This window comes from Pneumocystis jirovecii (assembly GCF_001477535.1).
Source record: "Pneumocystis jirovecii RU7 chromosome Unknown supercont1.8, whole genome shotgun sequence".
Lineage (NCBI taxonomy): Eukaryota > Fungi > Ascomycota > Pneumocystomycetes > Pneumocystales > Pneumocystaceae > Pneumocystis > Pneumocystis jirovecii.
Genome location: NW_017264782.1, coordinates 70,742 through 95,686, shown reverse-complemented (window position 1 = coordinate 95,686; position 24,945 = coordinate 70,742). Strand labels below are relative to the sequence as shown.

Below are 24,945 nucleotides of genomic sequence, written 5' to 3'. Positions count from 1 at the left end.
ATTTGTTGAATTAGAAAGAATGAGATTATAATTTTTTTGTGCAATATTTTTTTATTTTATATTAAAAAATATTTTGTTATTATGGATTTAATTTGTATTTTTATATTCTTTTTTATATTAATAACAAAAAGGTCAAATTATTTAGTTTAATATTTTTTTAATAGTTTTATATTTTCTTTTTTTGAATAAATTAAACTATTTATAGAAAAGTTAATAAGTACTATGAATTTATTTATTATTTTTAGAGTTTTCTTTGTATGAGAGCAATTTTATTTTGTATGCTATGAAATATATTAATTAATAATTTTTAATATAAAAAAATAATTTTTTTGAAAATTTTTTGAAATTTGAATGGATTCTTTAAGTTGTTGAAAAAAAGTTTTTTTAGATAATATAAATTAAAGAATGTTTGAATAAAAAAAAATTAGAATTGAAAGCTAATATATGATAAATAATATATGGATAATTATAATTTTATATAATAATAATTTGTTCTGGATTTGAATAATATTAGTTATATAAATTAGAAAATTAGCATTAGAACTTAATAAGTGAACTTATTTTATATTGTCTTGGGTATTTTCAATAAAGTTTAATAAAATTTAAATGTTCTTTATTATAGTTTGAGTTTTTTCTGAGTTAAAATCTAATATTTATTGATAATTTGCATTTTTATTTCATGTTTTTTAGCTTTAAAGAATTCCTATTTTTTTTTAATCTTATTATATATAAGACTATGTACAAACAGTAATTGATGTAATTATTTGTGTATAAATATATTAGGAAAAGTTACTATATGAAAAACGATGCTTTGAATATGTTTTTATGTTAAGGACTTCAAAAGAAATACCATTTCTGGAATATTGAATATTGATGCATAGAGGAATAGAAATGTAATGGTAATAATTATTAAGATGTATTAGTTTTGGAAAATAGATTCTGACTTCCTAAAGGATGATCCTTAGATCATTAAGTATTTGAGCTTTATTTCAATACATAAACCTTTTTTAAATGAGTAATATGCATTTAAAAAGTCACTGTATAACATGTTCATATATCTGTATTGTACAAAATGACCGCATTAATTAATTTATATTATGCTTTTTTTTTTTGAGATTCACTGTAATAGTTTAACTATTTTATATAATTATCTTTCTTTTGGAAATACTTAAGTTTTGTTCTATTTTTTTGAATTCTATGCTATCAATTTTTATAACATTGGATTTAAAATGTAAATTTTTTATTGTTTTGATTGTAAATTTTATTAAATTTTAGGATTTTGAAATTTTTTAAATGTAAATAGTTTTTGTGAGACTCTTAAGTCTTTTTTAAAGAAAAACTGAATAATTTTTTTTGTATATTATAGATATTTTTAAGGATTGGTTTTTGTTTTAATTTTAGTTTTCATAATTATTCTAGGGTTTTGTCTTGATTTTTAAGTCACTAGTTTTAAAAAAAAAAAAACGAATAATGAAGGTTTGACGAATTAAAAGAAATTCAATGGGAAATATTAATAGAATGATAGTTAAACATTGCTTATCCTGCGAATGGAACTCAGAAACTTATTGACATTGATGATGAGCGGAAGCTGTATGTTAAGTAGTTTCTAAGAAATTTAAAATAATCGTTTTTTTGTAGTCGAGTATTCATGGAAAAACGTATGGGTCAGGAAGTACCTGGTGATTCTGTAGATGATCAATTTAAAGGGTATATATTTAAAATTACTGGTGGGAATGATAAACAAGGGTTTCCAATGAAGCAAGGTGTGCTTCTTTCGTCGAGAGTTCGGCTTTTATTATCAAAGGGTCATTCTTGTTATAGGCCTAGGCGTGATGGAGAACGATCAAGAAAGAGCGTTCGCGGATGTATTGTTGCAAGTGATCTTTCTGTTTTAAGTTTGGTTATTGTAAAACAAGGGGAAAATGATATTCCAGGATTAACTGATACTGCAAATCCTAAAAGACTTGGACCTAAAAGAGCGTCTAAGATTCGGCGTTTCTTTAATTTAAGTAAGGAAGATGATGTTCGGAAGTTTGTTATTCGTCGTGAGATTTGTAAAAATGAGGGTAAGAAATCTTATACAAAAGCACCTAAAATTCAACGTCTTGTAACGTATGTTTCTCTTGGATTTGTTTATTTTATGTTTATATGTTTATAGGCCTGTGACGCTTCAAAGGAAAAGAAGGCGTCTTAAACATAAACGAGAGATCGCTGAAAAACAAAGACAAGCTGCTGCTGAATATGCCTTACTTCTTAGCAAGTATATTTCTGAAAAAAAGGCTAAAAAGGCAGAAATTAAGAAAAGACGTAGTTTAAAAAAGTAGTTTAGGAATAGTTTAATATATTTTTTATATTTTTTAATTTATGTCTTATTTTTTTTATATTACGAATTGAGTTTTTTAGCTGTTTTTAATATTTAAGGATTGTTAGTAAAATAGCTGTAAGAGCATTTTAGAGATTAGAAAGTTTTTCACTTTTATTCCTTTTTTTATATAATTTATTTAGATTTTTTTCTTCATGATTTCAAATTCAATTAAGATTTTTTCTGGTTTATTGATTTTTTTTTTTAATTCTTCTTGACACTGAATAGGAAACAGTCATCCTGAGTTAGCGGAAAAGGTTGCTAGGAGGTTAAAAATGCGTTTTTTAAAGAATATGTTTTGACTTGTTTTATTATAGAATTGGTATTACAGTTGGCAAAACAAATGTTATAAAATATTCAAATCAGGAAATGGCTATATCAATAGGTAATTATCTGATACGTATGTTGTTATTTTTTTATTGTTTGTTAAAAAGGAGAATCTGTAAGAGATGAAGATGTTTTTATTATTCAAACAGGATGTGACTCTATTAATGATCATTTAATGGAATTACTTATTATGATTAATGCTTGTAAAACAGCGTCTGCTCGTAGAGTATATTTTAAATTAGTTTATATTTTTGTGATTATAATGTTTTTTTAGATTACAGCTGTTATACCATGTTTTCCTTATTCAAGACAAGATAAAAAAGATAAAAGTCGAGCACCTATAACTGCGAAATTGGTTGCAAATATGCTTCAAACAGTTGGTTGTAATCATATAATTGTATATAATATTTTTTTATTTTCTTAATTGATTTTTAAAGACTATGGATCTTCATGCTTCTCAAATTCAGGGATTTTTTGATGTTCCTGTTGATAAGTATGTTTTTATTTAAAAGAGTGATTATTAAAGCTTATTTTTATAGTGTAAAACAGTATTATATAATTTATATTTTAACTTATTTAATTAGCTTTTTGCTGAGCCGTCAATGCTTAAATATATTCAAGAAACAGTTGATTACAAAAATGCAGTAATTGTTTCTCCTGATGCAGGTGGTGCGAAAAGGTATAATTTTTTGTCTGAAAAGTTTTGTTTTATAGTTTTTAGAGCTACTGCTATTGCCGATCGTCTTGATCTTGATTTTGCACTTATTCATAAAGAGAGACAAAAGGTAAATGAAGTTTCGAGGATGGTTTTAGTTGGAGATGTTAAAGGAAAAGTGGCTATTCTTGTCGATGATATGGTAGATACTTGTGGAACATTATCTCATGCTGCTGAAACTCTTATGAATAATGGTGCCTTATCTGTTTTGGCAGTAGTTACACATGGAATCCTAAGCGGAAATGCTATTCAGTATATAAATGAAAGTCAGTTAGAAAAAGTAGTAGTTACAAATACAATTCCTCACGATGATAAAAAAGCTGTATGTGACAAGTTGGAAACTATAGATATTGCACCAGTATTGGCAGAATGTATTCGACGAATACATCATGGTGAAAGGTGAGTTATAACATTTTTTAATCTTATTTAAGAACATAGCGTTTCTGTTTTATTTACACAAGCTCCTTCATAAATCTTAGAATATAATTTATAGATATTGAAAAACAAAAGATTATTTTAATTTGTTGCTTAATTTTCTATTAAGGCATTCTAATATAATATCAATTCAAAATATTTATTATTGTTATAATAAACTATCTAATATAAATATATTTGGTGCTTATGAGTTCTCAAGACTTAAGACTATGGTATTGTATATTAATAAACTTTTCTAATAGTAATCACATACTTAAGTCGTTATAGCGTCCTTTTCGCAAGGAATCTAGTTTTTTTAGTCTTGTAGCTATTTTCGTTAACTCTTTTTTTTGGTGTATATTTAATGGGTTTTTAGAAATTTTTGATAGTAATATATTATAGTTAATATACGCGTTCATTAAATCTTTTTATATGAATTAAAAGAATAACTGTTTTAAATATAAACATACGTATTTTATCTTCCTCTAGTTCCATCAGATTCTTTATCATTGTAATCTCTTGATTAAGATAATCTATCTTAATTGTAATAATATTTGATAATAGAAGAGAATCATTTAATTTAGATATATTATATAATAACCAATTATGATAAAGCCATGCACTGGAGTTATCGGGTGATGTATAAATAATAGATTTAGTCAAAAAGAGTTCTAATTAATTAAACAAATATAAAATTACTGATATTATTGTACCTTTATCGAAAAAAAATTTCCTTTCTAAATGAGTATAAGATTCTTCTTCTATGATACGAGGCACTAATATTGTTCTATAGTGAAAGGCGCTAAAATTACAAAAGTCTTTTTTAAGAATACTCATAGTATAATCGAATTCGCTTTTTGCATATGAAATTTTATTTTGTTCTTCAATTCTGGAAATTATATATTGCCGATAGTTCCATATATGGACTATATTTTGTTATTTAGTATATAAATAGATATATGATGTATTTATCTTACAATTCCTGAGATCTTTAGCTAATATATTATCAATAACTGTTTTCTCTTTTTCCCAAATAGGAAAAGGTGCATTTTCAAAGCACCATTTTCTATGAGACCAAATACAATAAATTTTTGGCTGCTTTTTCATTAATTCATTTAAAAATTGTAGTTCATTTAAAATAATGTTATGTATAGTAGTTTTATCATATTCCGGATGGAGGATAACTCCATTTTTTAAAATATTTCTTCGATAATTCCATATACTATAACTTTCGAAATTTTCTTCTAAAAACTCGGTTGTAAGATTTAGCATTTTATAGTCATAGTTTTCATTTTTAATCTATGTATATTTTAGTGAATTGAAAAATTAATAAATATTTACATTCTTTTGAATGTTTTCTAAAAGCAATTTTGTTTCATCAAGAGTTTTTTTTTTTGAGATGTTATTCTTTTCCTGAAAAACATTATTGTTATTATAAGAATAATATAATTTGTTTAAAAAACCATTTTGTAAATTTTAAGTTCTGGGGTTCTCGATTGCGATTAGAATTTAAAATTCGCAAAATTAATAAAGTTTTTAATAAAATTAATAAACATCTATTTTGGCTTTATACATTATAGCTAGCTTTTCTTTTACAAGGTTTTATATTCTTTAAAAGTTATATTTTACAACAATAAATTATACTGCATATAATCCATAAAGAAATTAGCATTTGTTTTGATAAGTACTATGATACCTTCTAATACTGAAATTAGATATTCTGCATCTGAAGATGCATTTAATAGTTTAGGTTTATTGTTATCAGCGCCTGCTCCGATTTCAGAATCAACAAAACTAATATCTTCTGTTCAAACTACTTCTCCTTCAAAAATTATTAAATCATCACGTTCTAGTCCAGATAGGTTTATTCCAACAGGTCATTCTGTAAGTACATTTCGGATGCTTTCTCCAGGTCCCAAGAAAGCTTCTGCAGATAATGATAATGGGTCCCCAAGAACATCTAAGATAATGCCAAAAACTCATGAATCCCGTATTGCTGAGGCTCTTGGTTTTGATCGTTCTGCAAATGTTTTTATATATCAAAAGGCACCTTTTTCAGCGCGCTCTAAGCTTAGTGATGATCAATTTCATCTTTCTTTTAATTTTTCTACTTCTAAAGCTATACCAAAACGTCCTGTATCAATGCAGCCTATAAAAGTTTTAGATGCACCTAATCTTCGAGATGATTTTTATACTACATTGCTTGCTTGGAGTAGTAGAGGTGATTTAGCTGTTGGGCTTGCTGATAATGTTTATTTATGGAATAATATTGATGGAACAACTCAAGTTCCTGAAGATTTTTCTGATCAGTTTGTTTCATCTCTTGCTTTTTCTTATCATGGTGATATTTTGGCTATTGGTCGTGTTGATGGGATGGTTCAATTTTGGTCTAAAGGGGAATATGCGCCTCGTTTAGAATTGGCTCATGCAGGTGATATAGGTTGTATGGCATGGAGACCAAAGCATCCATTGCGTTCAAAGAGTAGAAATGACCTTTTAGTTGGTGCACATAATGGAAAGATATATTATTATGAAATAGAATGGACTAGCTCTTCTGCTAATGCTCGTTTATTAAAAATTATTTCGAATGCTCATCAAGAGCAAATTTGTGGATTAGCATGGAATATTGATGGTACTCAATTTGCTACAGGAGGAAATGATAATTTTGTTTGTTTGTTTGATGCATTGCGTTTGGACAAACCTAAAATTGTTTGGCAGCATTTTGCTGCTGTTAAAGCACTTGCATTTTGTCCATGGCAAAAATCTTTATTGGCTACTGGTAATTCTATTAAACATATAAAAAATGATAAGAAGTAAAATTTGTATAGGAGGTGGTTCTCATGATAAGCGTATACGATTTTATCATACTCATACTGGGGCATTGATAAATATGATAGATTGTGGGGGTCAAGTAACTTCGCTTACTTGGTCACCTACTTATAGAGAGATCTGTGCTACTTTTGGCTATTCTTTTTCAGATATATCTCATAGAATTGCAGTATATGCATGGCCAACATTAAAGCTTTTAGTTTCTATACCTGCAGGTCATCCTGAATTACGTGCTATTTATGCGGTTAATACTGTATGTAAAAATGAAAACGGTGAAAATGTTGGTGGTGGAACAATAGTAGTTGCAGCAAGTGATGAAACAGTAAGATTTTATAAAATGTGGGAAGATGAAAGAGGATCTATAGCAAGTGGAGGTGGCGGAAGGGCTGTGCGATGGGAGGGGGTATTTGGCAGTGATATTGTTGAATTGGTTGAAGGGATTGATAGGGAAGGGAATGAAAAAATTCGATAGTGTTTATATTGTTAATTTACATTACAATAATAAGGAGCTATACCGTATATTATTGATAAAGAATAATGTTGTTTATGCGGCAGTTTATTTTATTAAGGTTACTTCATGTGTATATCAATGCTTTGTTTTTATTATTTAATGTTTTAACAATTATGTCATTCTGATTTATTAAATATTTTCAAATAAAAAAATTGGGTGACCAGGTATGGCATTATCTATGTTATCTGGAATTGTAATAATTTCGTTATTGCTTGAGACTGATTCTATTGATGTAATTTTTCCATTATTGTTACGTATTATTTTAAAGATTTCAAGCATAGTTATTCCGAGATTCTGTTTTAAAAAAGATATACTATTATATAATACATTTAATTCGTTAAACGGTAATCTTCTCTGAAATGCTTCTTCTGCAGTTACTTCTTTTGATCTATTTAATATCGATGATTTCATTTGCTGTATAAATGGTATAGATCTTCTCATCTCTTTCATTTCTGATGCTTTAAATAATAAAACTTCATCATTAAATGAATTTGTTTCCTATATATATTAAGAAAAATTATAATAAAATGGAAATACTTTATTATAACATTCTTGAAGAAGATTAACATATTTTTGTTGCCATTCTGGAAATTTAGTAGCAACAAGAATTGTTATTTTCTTTGGTTTTTTAGGATCAAATAGTATATTTTTGACTTTTTTTTGCCTTCTAAGCAATTGCCCTTCTTCTTCTCTAATTATTCGTACAATATACCGAAGATACGTTAAGCTAGAAGACATAGAAGTATCAATGGGTTTCGAAATTATTGGAAAATGGGCGTGATGGATACATGATTCCTTTAAAACAATTAGAAAGAAATATTGAATTATGACTCAGTTTTACATTTTTTAAAATGTCTAGCCATATAAATTCACTAAAATGTGGAATAAAGGGTAGCATCAATAAAGCTTGAATTTCAATCCATCTCTTTATTAGATTTTTATGCATTCCATGACTATGAGAAACTTCACGATACCAATCTCTAGCAGCTTGGAAATCATAAAAACCAACTTTTAGAGCTAATTTATACGATGTACTTTAAAATTAATAAGTAATATAAAAGAAAGTTTTATTACTTAGCATAATGATCATATGTTATTTGAATTAGCTCATTCATTTCATTTTCAAAGGCATTATCGTGAAAATTCATTTCTCCTGTTCTAAAATTATCTAATTTTTTAATTTGTTCCTTATATTTGGTAAGAATTTTATTGGACATAATAATCATACCTCACACCATACACTTAATGTGTATAGACGCAATATTGCTGAATTAGCTGTTGTTTCTTCAAAATTTGCATCATCGAGACTGTCTCCTGCATCTGCCATTGCTAGTCTAGTAGCATCTGCCCCAAATTTTTCTACTACTTCTTTTAATGTTAAAAAATTTCCTTTGGATTTAGACATTTTTTCTCCATTTAACAATAAATGACCATTTCCTCTCACTGCTTTTGGCCACATTTCTTCTTGAAATATTGCTGTATGAATATATATCCAAAAAGTAAGATGATTAGGAATTAAATCCTTTCCTGAAACTCTAAGATCTAAAGGATAAAAATATTCAAATTCTCGTTTTAAATTGTCAAGTGTAAGAATTGGTATTTTTGTATTTGGTATAGGACCACGACAAAAAATATAATCCCATACGTCATCTGTCATGTCTTCTGCTTCTATACCAGCTGGACCTTTTTTTGCTCCCATAATATCTTCATGAAGAAAATGAGCAATAGTATAGTAAGACATATAAATAGTAGAGTCTGTCAAACTTTCTACAAGATATTGAGGATCCCATGGAAGGCGTGATCCTAATCCATAAGATCTTGAACATGCCCATTGATTTAGCCATTCAAGGGTTCCTTCAAACCCATGTTTAGTTTCATCTCCATATGTTTCCATTTTATGTAGGCATTTTTTTGCTTGATGTTTCCAATTTTCTTCTCCATAATCTATGTACCATTGATCACATAAAGCTACAATGCACTCATCGCCACTTCTACTTATAACAAGTCCTTCAGGCTCACTGTATATAAATGCAACTTTTTTAGCAATTAAATCAGAGCGAACTTTTGGTTTAGCTTTTTCAATTTTTTCTCCTTTATATTTCCCTATAAGCATTGTCCCATGATAATAGCTTTGTTTGTATATTAATTCTTTTGCTTCTGCTAGCTGTTTAAAATCTTTTGGACTCTGAATTTTCATTTTTTTATATAATTCAGGAGCTGCTAGGTTACCATATACTGGGGTATGAATTATAGGTAATAGCTCAAAAGATATCCATTCTTTTTTGATTTTATAATAATCTGCTTTCTTAGTTAAATCTAAAATTGTTGCATAATCATCAGGAGAATCAGAGGGAACAGATATAACAATGCCTGTTCCTTTTTCTACAAGTATGTTTTCCATTGGTAAAACGTATACTTCTTCATATATGCTTAAAGGGGCTTTAACTTTTGTGCCAATCATTGAAGAACCTACTAAATTTACTATTTTATTAACAATTCCTCTCCCTGGTGATAATTTTTGAAATGCCATATTTTTTGCAGCTCTTGAAGTGCAAAGAAAATATTCATTAGGATCATTCGATTCAAATATTCCATAAGAAATATCGGGTTTAACAAAACAGCATGTTTGTCCATATATTGTTTCTGGTCTTAATGTTGCGGCAATCATATATATATTTTTTTCAAAGAGATTAGAGTTAATAATGATAGATTTAACGTTTTCGGACCATGAAATAACTTTTAACTTTATGCATGTATATTCCTGAGGATTAATACCTTCTCCATGTTGTCTGTCATGATCCATACAAGGTTGATTTTCTTTTGCACTAAAAATAGTATATCGTTCACCAAATTTTATTTTTTGTAACTGTTTTAAACGATTCATTTGCCAACGTATAAAACTATCATAATATGGGTTGGTATCAGTAGTAATAAAAGATCTTCTCCAATCAATACGAGCACCGAAATTTGTTGCATCCTCTTTACATATATCTGGAAAGTATGTTAACCAGTATTTTGCATCTGCAAATTTATATATTTCTTTATTAGGTATACCTAAAAGTTGCATAACTTGGAATTGATATTGTTGATCATGTTTTTTTAGTGCTACCTTTCCCTTTTTTGCATGAAATTTAGGTAAATCGATTTTATTAGGTGAACATTGTGCAAACGTATTTTTTGCTTCTGTATATCCCGAAAAATCTTGCCCAAATAGTTCTATTTCTTGCTTAAGTCTATCAGCACATGCCTAGATTCATTAGTAATATAATAACTTTAAGTTCTATCCAACACCTTTATAGGCATTCCTGTACAATGCATTCCTAAAGGGAAAAGACATCGTTTTCCTCTCATACGTTCAAAGCCAATAGCAAAATCGACTTTCGTCATGGTAAAAGCATGTCCTAAGTGTAATGATCCATTCATATATGGATAAGCCCTGTATTTTTTAAGAAAAAAAAAAATTAAGGTTTTTTTTACATAGTCCCAAAAAATTTAGGGTATTTTTCATGTAAAATATTTATATTATTTGTTGGTTCATCTTCAAGAGAAGGCGCATCTACCTCAAAAATGCGTTCCTCTTTCCATTTATTTTGAAAGCGTTTTTCATTATTAATTAAAAAATCTCGTTTAAATGTCTAAATATTAAGTCAATTTTTAAAAATATTTAAAGTTTTATATTTTTACATTTTGAAATTCAAGTGCTGACATTATATATAAATGATTGAATGCTTTTACTATTTTTCACTATTGTAATTTTTTATGATTTTAATTAAATATTTTATATGATCATTAGAATTTATTTTTTTACGTTAATTTCGAATCTTTAGTTGTTTATGGTTCAAAAATTTATTTTTTAGACATTATACTTTAGAATGTTTTAATTTAAGTGAGTTAAGGATAATTTTGATTTAATATAGGCTATTGTTTTATGATTTTTTATTTTAAATAAATATTCATGTAATTTTTTGTTTCAGAATGTTTAAGATTTTTGTTTATTCTTGATAGTTTATATATCAGATTTATTGTATATTTTTTAGTTAATTTAATATATATTTATTTGCATAAAAAATATCGATATTTATTATTTTAATTCGATTTTAAGATTTTTATTTTCTTAATTACATATATGTTTGAAAAATGCGTTTCAGGGATTTAATTTTGCTATTTAATACTATATTTTATTTTATTGCTTTCCATTTTTATATTTTTTTTAAAATATTATTATTTATTGTGGATTTTTAATGGATCTAAATTTAGGAGTTTTAAAATTTTTAATTACTAATATTTTATGGTATGGATTTAATTATAATGATATTATAATACTAAATTTTTAGGATTCTTAATTATTATAAACAAAAAATGTGAAATAGCTATTGGTATGTTGTTTTTTATTATGTATATAACACATGTATAATGATGATATTGTATACAGACCTGTTCTGCATACTTTAAGAGTATTGAAGAAATACTATATTGCATAATTCATCTGATTTTAATTTATTTAATTTAAATTTTTATAAGTATTTTTTAAGTATTTTTATTGATGGAAATAGTGATATTTTAATCATTAGAGTATTACGATTTGCCACTTATTTTTTATATTTTAAATGGCGATGATAAAGAAATATATATATTTATATTATTTTTAAGGAAAAAATATATAATTTACTTTTAATCTTTAGACGGTAATACGTATATGAATTATATTAGTAATTTTTTATATTTTAATGGTTTTTTTTTTTGAATTTATAGAAGGTTTGGCATTTTATATAAAAAAATAATATGAATGTTTTTCTTTTTTTTAGTATTATATTTTTGTATTATATATTTTATTGCATTGCTTTAATTTTAGTTAGATTTATAAAATATATAATATACTTTTATAAAATAGTTAAAAAAATATAATTGTATGATAGTTTAAATTTTGGTAAAAAGTTAGATATATTAATTTCTTTAAAGATTTATAATTTCAGTGATTTAAAAAATCATTAGATGGTTCACAGCTACAAAAAAAGTTTAAATCACCCCAGGTATCGTCTATTCTTGCAGTTGAAGGCCAGAATTTTCGTTTTCTAAGGTATTCTAAAGGATAGGCTGCTTTCTCTTTGGTATAAGGTCTATTCCATTTTTCAGAAATAAAATCATCTAATGGATGCGGAGCATTAGAAAGTAAATTATTCTCTTTAGGTTGTTTTCCTTCTTCGATTTCTTTAATCTCTTGTCTTATTGAGATTAATGCATCACAAAATCTATCCATTTCTGCTATGCTTTCTGACTCTGTAGGTTCTATCATTAAAGTATTTGGTACTGGCTATTGAAAATTAGTGATAGAAAATATATTTTTTCGAGTACCCATGACATTGTTGGTGCATGGAATGAATAGTCTTGTAAACGTTTAGCAATATCTATGGCCTCAATTCCTGATGTTTTTTTAAAATCACGAACATCTAAAATAAATTCATGAGCACACATTCCTTCTGAGTTAGTATATAATATTTTATAATGTTTTGATAATTTAGAAGCCATATAATTTGCATTTAAAAGAGCAATTTTTGATGCATGAACAAGACCTTTTCCTCCTAAAAGTTAAGTAAATATATTTTTATGTAGAATTAATACCTAGCATTTTGATATAAGCCCATGAAATAGGTAGAATGCTAGCAGAACCCCAAGGTGCTGAAGCGACAGAAGGAATGGCTTTTTTCCCGCCTGTCTTAACTACAGGATGACCAGGAATGTAATGTGATAAATGATTTTTCATTGCACATACGCCAACGCCTGGTCCTCCTCCGCCATGAGGTATGCAAAATCTATACTAGTTAATTAAGATTAAATCTAATTTTAAAATATTACGTTTTGTGTAAATTTAAATGACAGATATCAGCACCAATTTTTGCTGGATTGCATAATCCGATTTGTGCATTCATGTTTGCTCCGTCAAAATATACTTGTCCACCAAAATCATGAACAATTTTTAATGCTTCTATAATATGAGGCTCGAAAACACCATGTGTACTAGGATATGTAACCATGAAAACAGCTAGATTATTTTTATGTAAATTTGCTTTCATTTTAAGATCATCTAATTGAATATTTCCATTTGAGTCACATTTTATAGGGATAACTTTCATTCCAGCCATCGCAGCAGAAGCAGGATTTGTACCATGAGCAGATATTGGAATAAGACATATATTACGATGACTTTGTTTATTTTCTTTATGATATTTAGATATAATTTGAAGCCCTGTATATTCTCCACTTGCTCCAGAATTTGGTTGAAATGTACATGCATCAAATCCTGTAATTAATAATAAATCATTTTCTAATTCTTTAATAAGCATATGATAGCCTTTGGCTTGATCACTTGGTACAAATGGATGAAGAGAATTGAATTCAGGCCATGTAATACCCAACATTTCAGTGGTCGCATTCAGTTTCATAGTACAGCTTCCAAGAGGTATCATGGAATATACTAAAGATATGTCTTTAGATTGGAGATGATGTATATATCGAAGTATTTCTGTTTCGGTATGATATGAATTAAAGACTTTTTGTTGTAAAAATGTTGTTTTTCGTTGAAATTTTTCTGGTAATGTAGCAGGTGATTCTGAGGATATGTTCAGTTTTTTTGACATAGAAATAGGTGTTTCTGTGCTATAAGTATTTGTAGAAAAAATTTCAAAAAGATATTTCATATCGTTTTCTGTTACTGTTTCATCTAAAGTTACTCCAATTGTTTCTTCATTAATAGGACGTAAATTATAGCCTTTTGATAATGCTTTTTTTAGAAATTGATCGGAATTGCGATTTTTTAATTTAATAGTTATCGTATCAAAATATATATTACTATATAAAGAATGTCCTTGTTTAATAATAAATTCTCCGAGTATTTTTGTTAAACTTAGAATTTTCTCTGCTATATTCCTAAGTCCCATAGGACCATGGTATACTGCATATAAAGATGCCTAAAAAAATAAATATATGTAATACTTAAATAGAAATAGTACCATGTTTGCAAGTAATACTTGTGATGTACAAATGTTACTAGTAGCTTTTTCCCGTCTAATATGTTGCTCACGTGTTTGTAAAGCAAGACGATATGCAAGCTTTCCATTACGATCTTTGCTAATACCGACTATTCGCCCTGGAATTTTGCGTTTATATATGTCTTTACATGCAATGAATGCTGCATGGGGTCCGCCAAAACCCATAGGTACTCCGAATCTTTGGGATGATCCAACAATAATATCTGCACCCCATTGACTTGGAGACTGTAGTAATGTTAAGGCAAGTAAATCAGTAGCACATATAATATGGGCATTAAGAGAATGAATGTACTGAGAAAGAAATGTGTAATCATGAATTCCTCCAAAAGTATCGGGATATTGTAATAAGACCCCAAAAATGTCATCTTTTAATGGTTCTATATTTTCTTTTGTAGGCTTCCCTACAACAATATTAATACCAAAACCAGAAGAACGCAACTCAAGAACTGCTATGGTTTGTGGGTGTGCATTTATGTCTACGTAAAAAGTTTTTCGTTTTTGATTCAGAATAGAGAATGCCATTACCATAGCTTCTCCTGCTGCTGTACTTTCATCAAGCAAAGAAGCGTTAGATATGGGAAGCTCTGTAAGGTCTGAAATCATAGTTTGATAGTTAATTAAACATTCTAGTCGACCTTGTGACATTTCTGGCTGGTAAGGAGTATAACTGGTATACCATGCAGGATTTTCAAGGATGTTACGTTGGATAACAGTCGGAATATTTGTTCCAACATATCCCATTCCAATTAAACTTTTAGTAAGAGAATTTTTTGATGCATATTTATGTAAACGAAAAAGTAATTCGCTTTCGCTTAGTCCTTTATCTAAAGTATTTTCAATTTCTTTATCAGTTATTAAAATATTATTAGGGATTGTCTTTTTGATAAATGTGTCAAGATCGTTTAATCCTAATTGTTTAAGGAGATGTTTTTCCTCTTTGGGTCCATTAACACCTAAATGACGTTTTTCCAATGAATCTAATGCTTTATATATACTGTTATGTGTCCAGCATTTATTAATTCTTATATATGATTTCCTGTAGAATATTTTATTTAATAACTTCATTTTATATGATTATTTATTAATGATTTATATCTTTTTACAAGATTAGTACTATTTTTTCCTATTAATATTTTATCATAATTTAAAAATATTTAAGATTTCTAATGTGTTTAAAAAAAATTATGTAATTTTGAGGTAAAATAATAAATGTTAAAATTAATTATAAAAAAAATATTAAAATTTTTTAATAATAAAGTTTATGAAAAAATATATCTAGTATATGATTATATTGAAAAGAAATAATTAAAAATAAATATATTAAAAAGTAATATATTTATGTAGTATTTATTGATTAGAAAAAAAATATGTTTATTTTTAAATTTTATGAATATTTTTAGGTTTTTTAATTAGCGATTCTTTATAATAATTTTATTGAAATCTCTAGTTTGATTTCTGCTAAGCTAATATTAATAAAATAATATTAGTAATAAAATAATTTAAAATTAATAGATTTAATAGATTTAATAGATGTTTGATAGATGTAGTAATGATGTTTTTTGTATATTTTATTGATAACTTGTATTGATTTTATATTGATTTTATATAAATTTTATCTAATAATGTGTTAATTTCATATTGATATTTTAAGATGTTTTTATATATTGATATATTTGAAATAATGATTAATAAAAATTAGTCCTTAATCTATTGAAAATAAATGAATTATGAAATTCATATCTTATGTTCTGTGTTAGAATTTATAATTTTATTGAAATTTATAGATAAAATGTCAAAATAGTAATATATAGTAATATATATGTTAATTACATAATAAAATCTTAGGTAACAGGTTCTGGTCGAAGGTTAAATATTACTCTTTTATGAATTATTTCTAAAACATCAATAATTTCATCTTGATATGATTCTTTATCATTAGATTGTATATTTTTTTCGTTTTGACGACGCAAAATTGCAAAAGGTCGTTTAAGAGTTTCAATTTTTCCTTCAAGACGATGATATCCAATTGTTAAATAAACTCGTTCTCTCTAATTATTTATGTTAGTAATGCGCAAAATAGTATTTGTTAATAAGATCTTACAGCTGAATCATACCACATTTTACCAATGTGTTTATTGGTATCATTATTATTATCATGTTCAATAGTCCCTTGTATTTCTAATAGAATTAATTCATGGTTTCCAAGAATGTTTATAATCATAGGTATATGACTTTTAACTGACGTTGTTTTTACGTTTTTATTTTGTTTTAATGGTGTAATTAAGACCATTGGATATGACTTTTTCTTGTTCATTTTGATTTATAGAAGTAAGTGATTTATATGACTTATATAAGAATTAAATTAAGAATATAATTCCTTAATGTGTTAATTAAAATTATGATAAAAATATGAATTTATTTTTAAAATATTCGGGTTTTATGTTTTCGATTATATTTTAATTTTTTTGGTTTATTTTGAAAAAGTAGTAAGGGTTTTTTAAGATTAAGATTTAACTTCTGGAATTCTTTAGATATGAGAAATTGTATTAAACGGTTTTTCATGAATGAGTCTGAATTTCGAATATTTTTTCTTGATATGGAATGTAGATTTATATGTACTGCTACTTTTGCTCAAATTTCAAATTTAATCAAATCAAAACATTTAGAAAATATTGTGCAAAATAAAATGCCTCAAAGGTTTTCTATGCTCACTTTTATGGATAATGCAAATTTTTTGCTTTCTAGAAAATATTCATCTGAACTTACAAATCGAAAATATCATCAATTAGCTGATAATACTATAGAGAAAATCTTATATGCATTAGAACGAATGCAGGACGAGTATCCAGAGAAAACAATGGATATCGAATATTCTGTATTCTTAAAAAAATGTTGATATAATAATTAATTTTAATAGCAAGGTGTCCTTACACTTGATCTTGGACATTATGGAACTTATGTTTTGAATAAACAGTCTCCTAATAAGCAGATATGGGTTTCTTCTCCAATATCTGGCCCAAAAAGATACGATTGGATACCTTCAGAAGGTGAAAAAGATGGGAAATGGATATATTTACGAGATAATGGTGTTCTTGAAGATTCACTTAAAAGTGAATTAAAGGAAATTATTGGAGATTTGAAGCTGTAATTTTTTGTAAATGAAATGAAAGAATATGAAAATATAATAAAAAAACTATTTTTAGGAAATAACTGTTTTATAGGAAAAACTTTTTAAATTGATAAAATTTGAGCTAAATTTTTTTTATATTTATTGAGAAGTGTGATCTAAAACTATTATTGATAATTCTTTTGCTTGATTATTGATATATATAAAAAAATATGCATATATAATTATATTGATATAATTACATGTTTTCAATATCTTTTTTACTAATTGATGCGCGTTTTTTGAGTCCCACAAAATATGCTTCTCGAGACTCACTGCGAGATGCATTTGGTTTTTCTCTTTTGACCTTTTGAAATACCTTTTCCATTTTTTTGAATAGTAGTTTATCTTCTCTACCTGAGTAGAATTTGCATATAAAATTCCCTCCAACGCGTAATGCATCTATACAGAATAATAATGCTGAATCACAAAGATCCTTATGTATGTTATTAAAATTTATTATTTTTTTATGTTTTACCATGCTTGCTCCATGATCTTTAACTCCAATTCCTGAAACATTTTCTAACCTATAATAAGGGTCACTTAGGCTTCGCTTATAAAAGCCATCGATTTGTGGCAAAGGTTCTAACATGTCACTTAAAATAACATCTGCTACCTCTTCATTAGAATCTTCGTAATTATTCCGTTCTAGTCGTCTTTCTAAGTCTAGATATGATAACTCTTCTCCATTTTCGGAATTAAAAGAAATTGAGTTTTGACAACCGCGATTTGGGTCAGAAAGATATTTTATAATAGCTTTTTGAGTTGCTTTTGAAAGAAAGTTTCCTTGCATAGATGATGCGCCATCAGGTGGTTGTGAGGGGATAATATCTACTCCTAAAACGCGACCTTTAGAACCCACCTTTTCAACTGCAACTTGAGTCCATGATCCTGGAGAAAAACCCTTAATTAATATTAAAATATAACTTTATTTATGCTTATATACTACTAAATCAATGACTGTGTTTCCTGGTCTAAAAATTTTATATTTTTCATTTATCTAAAAATTAAATAAGAAAGTGGAAAATGGTTAAACCTCTAGTAATTTAAATGCTGCTCTTGATTTATATCGTAATACACGTGCTTCTCGTGTAAAGAAATCATTTTTATGTCTTTCAATCCATTTTTTTGAAGAGTTTGAGGTAGATTCATTAAAATTATGAAATTCTTGTATATAAATAAAAATATAATTTAGTTTTCTGGCTTTAGGCATTTTCAATTTTGGAATACTCATTATATTGCGAATTTTTTTGATACGAACTATATAGCTGATAAAATTTGAAAATAGTTAATTTAGTAAAAATATAAATACGTTAGAAATACAAATAATAAAATAAATGGAAAGTAAATAAAAATTTATATGAAATTGTCATATATATGTTTATTGGTTTTCTTTAATAGTAAGAGGCTGAATTGTCATTTTTCCACCATGTTTTAAAGGGCTTATATTTTGCAAAAATCCTATATTTGTTAATCCTTTAGGTGTTTCATCAAATAGTGTTTTCCCAATTGTTCCTAATTTCCTTTTTTTTCTGGAAATAAGTTTTTGTATCTTTGATTTATCTTTTTTTAATGTGCTTGATTTTATTGAATTATTAGATTGTAAAGGAGAAAAAAATGGGTTTTTGGTATTTATATTGGTACGATCTAAAAATGGTGTTATGGAAAATGTAGATAATGTAGGATCTGATTTTAATTCCTTAATTGTTTTTAGTGAGAGTGTAGATGAATTTATATCATGAATATATGTATCTTTCAGTTCTTGATATTTATCTGAAAGGTTTTCTGTTTTTTAATGTAAATTTCTTAAATGTTTATTTATTATATAAATACCTGTAATTTGATTATTTTCAATTTTTGATATTTGATCTGATTTTTTCTTTATTTTTGATTTTATTGACTTTGACTATTTTATTAGTATTATGTAGTATTATAAAATATTTTCTTTACTTTGGTTTCCTCGATAATATGAGTGTTTGAACTGTTAGTATTTTCATTAATGGTTTTAATTATTTGATTTGATATTTTTTTTTTGTTTTTTAAATTTGACTAAAAAAATTAGAACAAAAAGTTTGAATAATACATTATATTACTTTACGCATGTTTTTCTCATGTTCTAATGTCGTTTTTTCTAGTAAATTGTTTTGCAGCAATTGTAATTTATTTTTTTCTTTTTTTAACTCTATCTATATAAAAATAAGTTAATTTTTTAGAAACAAAGAGTGAATCATGCTTTTAAAAAATTTATTTTTTGGTGCAATGCTTCATTCTTTGATATGATTGAGTCAATATCTGATGTATTTTTCTTATTTAAATTAGAATTGTATAAATGTTGATATAACTATACTTTAAAATTATCTAATTTCTTTTGATATTCCAATATTTTGGACTTTAGTTTTTTGTTTTCTTGTTCTATTAAAAAAAAATGATTTTGCAACGCTTGATTTTTTTCCTTTTTTTGTTACTTTAAATATATGATTTTAAACAGTAAATTACTGTCAGATCTTTGGCAATGTTTTTAAACTTCATCTCAGACTGTAATAATTCGTTTTTTTCGTTATTTAATGTCATTATTTTCAAACGGGTATATCTATTTTCCTCTTGCATATGAATTTTTGTTGTTGTTGTTTTTAATATTTCATAATTAAGTCTTTGTTTTGCAATGAAAATTGATTTATTCTATAAAAAAATGTTAGATTACGTATTTAAATTATTTTTCAAAGATATATAACCAATTCTTGTATAATATCTTCCATAATTTTTTAATTCTAATTGAATTCAATAGCAAGAATAGATTTTTTATTTTTTTAAAAATAATTATATAGAATGATATGATAATAATGAACTATAAAAATGTTAATAGTAATCGAGCGTTTAATATATAAGAAATTGATAATTTTATTTTTAGTAAAAAAAAATAAATTTGTGAGTATGAATAATAAAATAATATTTTTGATATTTTGAGAAAAAAAAAACTATTAAAAAAATTATATTCATGTAAATTCATATAAAAATTTAAAATTTATGTTTTGAATTTTTGTTGATATGATTATGGTAATATAATTAATTTACATGAAACATTAAAATAATCAATTATTTTTAAGATATTAAAAATAATGATTTTAGAATGAACTGATAATTGATAAAAATAAACTAGTTCTATTTTAATTATGATCTATTTTAAATGTAAAATATCTCCGATATAGACGTTTTGACATATTTAAATTGAATTTATTTAAACTGAATTTAAAAAAAATGTATTTAAAAATGTGTTTTTATGCTATAATATATATATGCTATAATTATAATATATATTTTTTTGTAATTCTATAATTTAAATAGAAAAAGCCAGAATTTTATTTATACATAATTATACATGTGTTATTTTAAGATACAAAAAATAATTAATTTAATCTATTGCCTATTATAAATTCTATATTTAAAATATATGAAAATTAATAATTTTATTTGATTGTTTTATTAAATTTTTAAGTTTATTGGAATTTATTGACATTTTTTTTTGAATTTCAATTTTTATTCATTAATATTATACGCATATTTTATAATAATTTTAAAAATTAATAATAAATTATTAGTTTTAGATTTGGTTAACATTTTCAAATTATATATAGGTTAAAACAATTTTTTAATTTACATATATTAATACTAATAAAATATATTATTAATACAATATACTAATGTTTAGTTATATAATTATAATTATAATTAATAAAAACATATATTTATTATTTTAATTTTATTTCTTCAAAAGTATCTTTTTTTTAGTATAAACGAGATTATAATAAAATTACAAAATATATATATTATATTATGTGTATTATTTAGCAAGATATTAATTAATAGATTATAATATATTTATAATTTATATTAAATAGTAAAGATTCTGACCATTTTTATATTCTATAATATTTATCCAATATTAACTAAGTACAATATTAACTAAGTACAATAAAATTATACTAAATATTATATATATTTTTTCAAAACATATATTATTATGTTTATTATCTCTAATAAAATAAAATAATATTAAATTATAGTTAAAAAAATATTGTAAATAATAATCTCATATTTTTTTAGCAAAATTACTTCATAGACAAATTAAAGATATTATATTATTAATATTAATATTTCTATTTTATTTTAATTTACAGAAAAAAATAATATTAAAATATATCATAAATATTAAAGCATTATACATAACAGGTATTAATGACTTATAACTTGAGATAGATTTCAATGATTTAAATAATTTAAATAAGAAATTAAAATATATTAATTTTACAAATAGGTCAATTAACTAATGTAATTATTTTTTATTTTCAAACCAAAAATCATACTACTTTAACATAAAATTTCATGCAATATAATAATGCATTTAATAACTTTATAAAAAACTATATAATATAATAATAATATAACAGAATTTTAAATAAATTATTATATAAATATCTATATTTTAAATAAATATTGCATATACTATTCAATATATATTATTCAAGAAGTTTAATATTTATTATATATATATATACTAATATAAAATATTTATATTTAAACATAATTTATGTATTATTTATAAAAAACAAAATTAGAAAGCGTATATCATTATATAATATATTTCATATTATATAAATATATATATATTATAGATATATATAAATATATATATATTATAGATATATATAAATATATATATATAAATATATACGAATATAAAATATAACTATTTAACATATCTCTAATTCATAAAATAATCAATATATTAAAAACAAAAACTATTTAAAACATTAGTATAATTTAATAATTATTATTAAAAATTTACTAAACGAATTTTATAAAGGAATACATCAAAAATAACATTTTATAAAATTTAACAATTCAGAGAAAAAATAATTATACTTTTTTCTGATTATTAGGCCATGATCGCCTATAATGAAGTATAGATAATGTTTTTTTTTTAAAAAAACTTATAGAAGAATTTGGCCTATTTTCAATATTTAAACCATTTTCAATAATATAATCCTGAAAACGAAAAATATTATCATAACATTTTTTCCTAGCATTAAAAATATTCAACCATCTCTTTCCAGTAATGCATAATTTCTCCATACATTTAATGGGTTCCATTATTTCACGATAGATCACATCATTAACTCCTCGAACACATAAACATGACGGTATTGCCTCATCCAAAAGATAATCTATTCTTTCAATTCTTATAGTACAAATAGGAGAAACAGGTATAGCACCAGAATAACATTTTCCACAGCAACATAAAATAAACTTATCAACGCTTTTAATTAAACTCTGAACAACCCTATTTAAAACAGCCATATTTATATAGTTTTAAACATAATCAAAATACTTAACTATCTGAATTATGAAAAAACAAATTTTTAAAGTATAAAATATTCCAATAAAACTATATATTTAAATATATGATATTTTTAATAATTTATCGAACATTTAAAAAATATAAAAATAAAACAATAACAATAAGTAATAAAAAATACATTTATAAAAAACACAAAAATATATAAAAATAAAAACACAAAAGCTGTTATCGAATAAAATACAGAATCTTGATCATTACTAAACAAAATGCACTATATTTCATAACATCTATATTAAATTTATAGATATTAACCCCTAAATTTTATAAGCATTGTATCTAATTGCTTCCAATAATCAGCAAAATTTATAAGAAAAATATTATATACTTGCGATATTTTTTCTAACTCAAACTCTATATCAACATAAAGGTTATGAATCTCAGAATAAATGTTATTATCATTTTTATTAAAAGAAAACACAGAATCGACAAAAAAATATAATTCAGAGTCACTTTTCTCATCAAAATACAACCGAAGAGCACCCTTAGATAAATATATATCTTTATTATAAATTCCACAAGTTTCCAATACACTATCATATTTAATATTACCAAAAGGTGAAATTCCACTATCGTCTTCGATCTCAGTATATATATTATGACCAGCACTATTCTTAATATAATAACTATTAGTAAACAGATGATAGAAATATTGTGCCAAAATACTTCAATTTTATAAAATTCAGAATCATTAAATATATTAATTTGTGTATTTGATGCAATCAAAGAATTATCGATGTTTGTATCGCAAAAAAGTGGGTTATTGTATTCCATATCATAAATTCTAGAACCACTATATATCTGATAAATATTACCCAATTCTATATTATCCAAACTATCACAACTCTCACACAAGAACTCCAATGAATCTTTTTTATCATTATTACCAGCATTCAAAACCTCACTAGACATTCTTTTTGACATATGTTTATGACAATTTTTACATAATTCATACAGTGTTTCATTACTAAATAATATCAATTCCAAACGTTGTTTTATTTCAAAAATACAACTCTTTATGATTTTCAGTAGCTTTTAGTACATCTTCTAAATCAGAAACATCAACAACATTTTGAAAATCATTATAAAAAACTAAAATATCAATTATATGCCTTTTCATTTCGATAAAATCAATACCAATTTTATATGTTTCATTATGTCTCATATACATGTCATATGGACTAAAGTCTTAGAAATACAAATATTAATTAAAATCGAAACAAAAATATTTATTTACCTATATATTTGTCGTCTTCATAAACATCATCATGATTATCATAATTGTATATCTCACACTCCTCATATTTCCCAAGAACATCCTCAATGCATCTGTTATTATCTTCAGATTCTTCTAAGTACTCAATGTAAGTTGGTACAGAAAATACCACCAATTTATTATCTTTATTACAAATCTGCTTATTTTTAGAAAAAACAGGAAGAATTTTTTGCTCATCAGTAACAAATGAAGAAATTTCAGCATTACGATATTTATTTAATCTTGCAAGTCTTTCTAAAGGTGTTTCAATATGCTCAGCAGGCAAATATCCTACAAAATTAAAAATAATAATTATTATAAATTCCTTACCAACAGTATGGTCTCTTTCTAAACGAACTAACCACCAATAACTATTAGAATCATCTAAAAGAACAAGAATGTCTCCTTTGATAACATTTGCTTGTCCTTCTACAGTAGCAACAAAACTACGTAATGCATAAACAAAATTAAAATCAATATTCTTAAAAAATAAACAAAGAATATAAATAAAAAACAGGAAATCTATATACCTCATCCGTAATTGAAGGAGAAGAGCTTAATTCATCATCAAAATAATCATCATAATCAATAAAAGTTTCTTTAAAATCCAACGTCTTATTCATAAATTATGATTCCAAAACATTCAACATTTACTCTACAAATGTTTTATGTGAAAAAGTTTAAATAATAACGAAGAAATTACTTTAAAGTTTATAAAACTTTTTTTTAAAATATATACAACTCTCGAAATTTAACAAAAACATAAATTGAAAAAAAATTAAACATATTGTAAAAATCATAGTAGATCAGAAAAGAAAATTCATAAATACATCAATATACGTGAACTCCTGAACTTTATTGTTTTCATAATTTTTATTTTGTTGCATTAAATTTTTGGTAAAAACAA

The 24,945-nt window shown here is 24.9% G+C and overlaps 12 protein-coding genes across 12 annotated transcripts; 4 read left to right on the top strand and 8 right to left on the bottom strand.

Annotated features, from left to right (window-relative positions):
- Nucleotides 1-1,470: 1,470 nt before the first annotated feature.
- Nucleotides 1,471-2,337, top strand: T551_01898 (40S ribosomal protein S6-B; the record flags this gene model as incomplete). The annotated part of the gene is made up of 4 exons (XM_018374161.1): nt 1,471-1,476; nt 1,526-1,590; nt 1,639-2,112; nt 2,159-2,337. The coding sequence occupies 4 exons, from the start codon at nt 1,471-1,473 to the stop codon at nt 2,322-2,324; spliced, it is 711 nt and encodes a 236-aa protein (XP_018229515.1). The 3' UTR covers nt 2,325-2,337.
- A 168-nt stretch (nt 2,338-2,505) lies between these two features.
- On the top strand, nt 2,506-3,876 carry T551_01897 (ribose-phosphate pyrophosphokinase 2; the record flags this gene model as incomplete). Its single annotated transcript, XM_018374160.1, has 9 exons — nt 2,506-2,548; nt 2,591-2,630; nt 2,680-2,747; nt 2,797-2,915; nt 2,964-3,086; nt 3,127-3,186; nt 3,274-3,368; nt 3,411-3,803; nt 3,843-3,876. The coding sequence occupies exons 1-9, from the start codon at nt 2,518-2,520 to the stop codon at nt 3,874-3,876; spliced, it is 963 nt and encodes a 320-aa protein (XP_018229514.1). The 5' UTR covers nt 2,506-2,517.
- A 208-nt stretch (nt 3,877-4,084) lies between these two features.
- Nucleotides 4,085-5,090, bottom strand: T551_01896 (Rab geranylgeranyltransferase BET4; the record flags this gene model as incomplete). The annotated part of the gene is made up of 4 exons (XM_018374159.1): nt 4,085-4,242; nt 4,289-4,489; nt 4,532-4,744; nt 4,796-5,090. 4 exons carry the CDS (start codon nt 5,088-5,090, stop codon nt 4,085-4,087), a joined length of 867 nt encoding a protein of 288 aa, XP_018229513.1.
- A 417-nt stretch (nt 5,091-5,507) lies between these two features.
- Nucleotides 5,508-7,119, top strand: T551_01895 (uncharacterized protein; the record flags this gene model as incomplete). Its single annotated transcript, XM_018374158.1, has 2 exons — nt 5,508-6,597; nt 6,647-7,119. 2 exons carry the CDS (start codon nt 5,508-5,510, stop codon nt 7,117-7,119), a joined length of 1,563 nt encoding a protein of 520 aa, XP_018229512.1.
- A 168-nt stretch (nt 7,120-7,287) lies between these two features.
- On the bottom strand, nt 7,288-10,866 carry T551_01894 (leucine-tRNA ligase; the record flags this gene model as incomplete). Its single annotated transcript, XM_018374157.1, has 8 exons — nt 7,288-7,656; nt 7,696-7,953; nt 8,000-8,192; nt 8,233-8,345; nt 8,387-10,405; nt 10,450-10,594; nt 10,636-10,793; nt 10,843-10,866. The coding sequence occupies 8 exons, from the start codon at nt 10,864-10,866 to the stop codon at nt 7,288-7,290; spliced, it is 3,279 nt and encodes a 1,092-aa protein (XP_018229511.1).
- Nucleotides 10,867-12,127: 1,261 nt separating this feature from the next.
- Nucleotides 12,128-15,269, bottom strand: T551_01893 (glycine dehydrogenase; the record flags this gene model as incomplete). Its single annotated transcript, XM_018374156.1, has 5 exons — nt 12,128-12,469; nt 12,511-12,737; nt 12,778-12,968; nt 13,012-14,123; nt 14,166-15,269. 5 exons carry the CDS (start codon nt 15,267-15,269, stop codon nt 12,128-12,130), a joined length of 2,976 nt encoding a protein of 991 aa, XP_018229510.1.
- Nucleotides 15,270-16,045: 776 nt separating this feature from the next.
- On the bottom strand, nt 16,046-16,518 carry T551_01892 (uncharacterized protein; the record flags this gene model as incomplete). The annotated part of the gene is made up of 2 exons (XM_018374155.1): nt 16,046-16,252; nt 16,306-16,518. 2 exons carry the CDS (start codon nt 16,516-16,518, stop codon nt 16,046-16,048), a joined length of 420 nt encoding a protein of 139 aa, XP_018229509.1.
- A 219-nt stretch (nt 16,519-16,737) lies between these two features.
- Nucleotides 16,738-17,352, top strand: T551_01891 (iron donor protein CyaY; the record flags this gene model as incomplete). Its single annotated transcript, XM_018374154.1, has 2 exons — nt 16,738-17,079; nt 17,122-17,352. The coding sequence occupies 2 exons, from the start codon at nt 16,738-16,740 to the stop codon at nt 17,350-17,352; spliced, it is 573 nt and encodes a 190-aa protein (XP_018229508.1).
- A 217-nt stretch (nt 17,353-17,569) lies between these two features.
- On the bottom strand, nt 17,570-18,604 carry T551_01890 (uncharacterized protein; the record flags this gene model as incomplete). The annotated part of the gene is made up of 4 exons (XM_018374153.1): nt 17,570-17,806; nt 17,849-18,274; nt 18,317-18,370; nt 18,407-18,604. The coding sequence occupies 4 exons, from the start codon at nt 18,602-18,604 to the stop codon at nt 17,570-17,572; spliced, it is 915 nt and encodes a 304-aa protein (XP_018229507.1).
- A 147-nt stretch (nt 18,605-18,751) lies between these two features.
- Nucleotides 18,752-20,126, bottom strand: T551_01889 (uncharacterized protein; the record flags this gene model as incomplete). The annotated part of the gene is made up of 7 exons (XM_018374152.1): nt 18,752-19,155; nt 19,204-19,276; nt 19,321-19,419; nt 19,464-19,556; nt 19,718-19,822; nt 19,867-20,049; nt 20,103-20,126. 7 exons carry the CDS (start codon nt 20,124-20,126, stop codon nt 18,752-18,754), a joined length of 981 nt encoding a protein of 326 aa, XP_018229506.1.
- Nucleotides 20,127-22,284: 2,158 nt separating this feature from the next.
- Nucleotides 22,285-22,725, bottom strand: T551_01888 (uncharacterized protein; the record flags this gene model as incomplete). Its single annotated transcript, XM_018374151.1, has 1 exon — nt 22,285-22,725. The coding sequence occupies one exon, from the start codon at nt 22,723-22,725 to the stop codon at nt 22,285-22,287; it is 441 nt and encodes a 146-aa protein (XP_018229505.1).
- A 308-nt stretch (nt 22,726-23,033) lies between these two features.
- Nucleotides 23,034-24,661, bottom strand: T551_01887 (protein phosphatase regulator BUD14; the record flags this gene model as incomplete). Its single annotated transcript, XM_018374150.1, has 7 exons — nt 23,034-23,069; nt 23,112-23,396; nt 23,450-23,750; nt 23,797-23,971; nt 24,021-24,329; nt 24,369-24,519; nt 24,569-24,661. The coding sequence occupies 7 exons, from the start codon at nt 24,659-24,661 to the stop codon at nt 23,034-23,036; spliced, it is 1,350 nt and encodes a 449-aa protein (XP_018229504.1).
- Between the last annotated feature and the right edge of the window lie 284 nt (nt 24,662-24,945).